This window comes from Cyprinodon variegatus, unplaced genomic scaffold, assembly GCF_000732505.1.
Source record: "Cyprinodon variegatus isolate N-32 unplaced genomic scaffold, C_variegatus-1.0 Scaffold694, whole genome shotgun sequence".
Taxonomy (NCBI): domain Eukaryota; kingdom Metazoa; phylum Chordata; class Actinopteri; order Cyprinodontiformes; family Cyprinodontidae; genus Cyprinodon; species Cyprinodon variegatus.
In genome coordinates this window covers 81,935-83,043 of record NW_015151147.1, presented here as the reverse complement: position 1 = coordinate 83,043, position 1,109 = coordinate 81,935, and the positions used below count along the sequence as shown (strand labels likewise).

General features: G+C 35.3%; 1 protein-coding gene across 1 annotated transcript in view; it reads right to left on the bottom strand.

Annotated features, from left to right (window-relative positions):
• LOC107097416 (cadherin-23-like) overlaps positions 1-1,109 on the bottom strand; it is a 98,947-nt gene that overhangs the window by 25,971 nt on the left and 71,867 nt on the right. Inside the window, exon 11 of the mRNA XM_015394554.1 lies at positions 306-413. Coding sequence (XP_015250040.1) covers positions 306-413 — 108 coding nt within the window. The remainder of the gene's footprint in view (positions 1-305; positions 414-1,109) is intronic.

The following is a 1,109-nucleotide window of genomic DNA, read 5'->3' as shown; positions in this document are numbered from 1 at the left end:
ATTTTAAGAAAAAAATGACTTCTAAATCTAGATTTAGATTTTTTGCAGTGTTCTGGGCACTGCAGTGGCTTACAGAGGATGTTTTGCTAAATAAAACACAACCTCCAATGCAGCTGTGAACTTCACTGCTGCATATTTTGGAATGAAAAATGATCCCTGCTTTACTTCTTTTATTTCTAGGCATTAATATTAAACAAAATAAAATCTACTTTTTTTTTTTGTTTGTTTGTTTTTTTTTCACATTACATCGGATTTCATCAGCAGCGGCGCAGGAAGGTTTGGTGGGATGGACTGTTCACACTCACAGAGATAACATCAGTGTTTAAGGGACTCATCTCCACGACGTTGGCTTCGTAAGGCTCGTCTCGCCACAGCGGGGCGTTGTCATTGATGTCAAGGATGGTGATGTTCACCTACAGTAAGATAAAGACAAAAGGAATCAGTCATGAATTAATATTAATGCGTACTAAGGATGAAATTAATTACAGTGACATCAAAACAAAGTTATTTTTGTCCAAAATAGGACCTGGATGGAAATGTTAACATTTTAGGCCTCTACAGCCATTTATTTTAATCTGATTTCTACACACCTCACCACCAATGACATTGCACATGTGGAAAGGCATTGAATGCATCACAGGTTACATTATTATAGATGTAAAATGCCCCATGGACCCCTTGTGGCCAGATGCACTGATCAGGATCTATCGTATGCCTGCTTTGAGGATCCCAGCAGCACCAGACTCATTTATCGCTGTTGCAATATTTAGGATTTGGAATTAAAATAGGATTTAATCCTTAAAAAAATGTTTTTTACTTCTTTTTTTCCTTTCTTTTTTTATTGGGGCTTAAATATATTCAAAGAATAAAATGAAATGCATTACTTTGGGATGTTTATTCACTCTCCTTTCTGTATCTGGTGCACTGAAGAAGAATATTTGAAATTTATACATTTCTTTTCAGGACCATTGTTTGTGATAGTGGGGATTGGATTGATGTTGCATCAGAGGTGGAAAGAGTACTAAAAAATTGTAATCGAGTAAAAGTATCTTTACTTTGCCTAAATTCTACTCAGAGTAAAAGTAAAATTACCCATCTCAAAATTTACT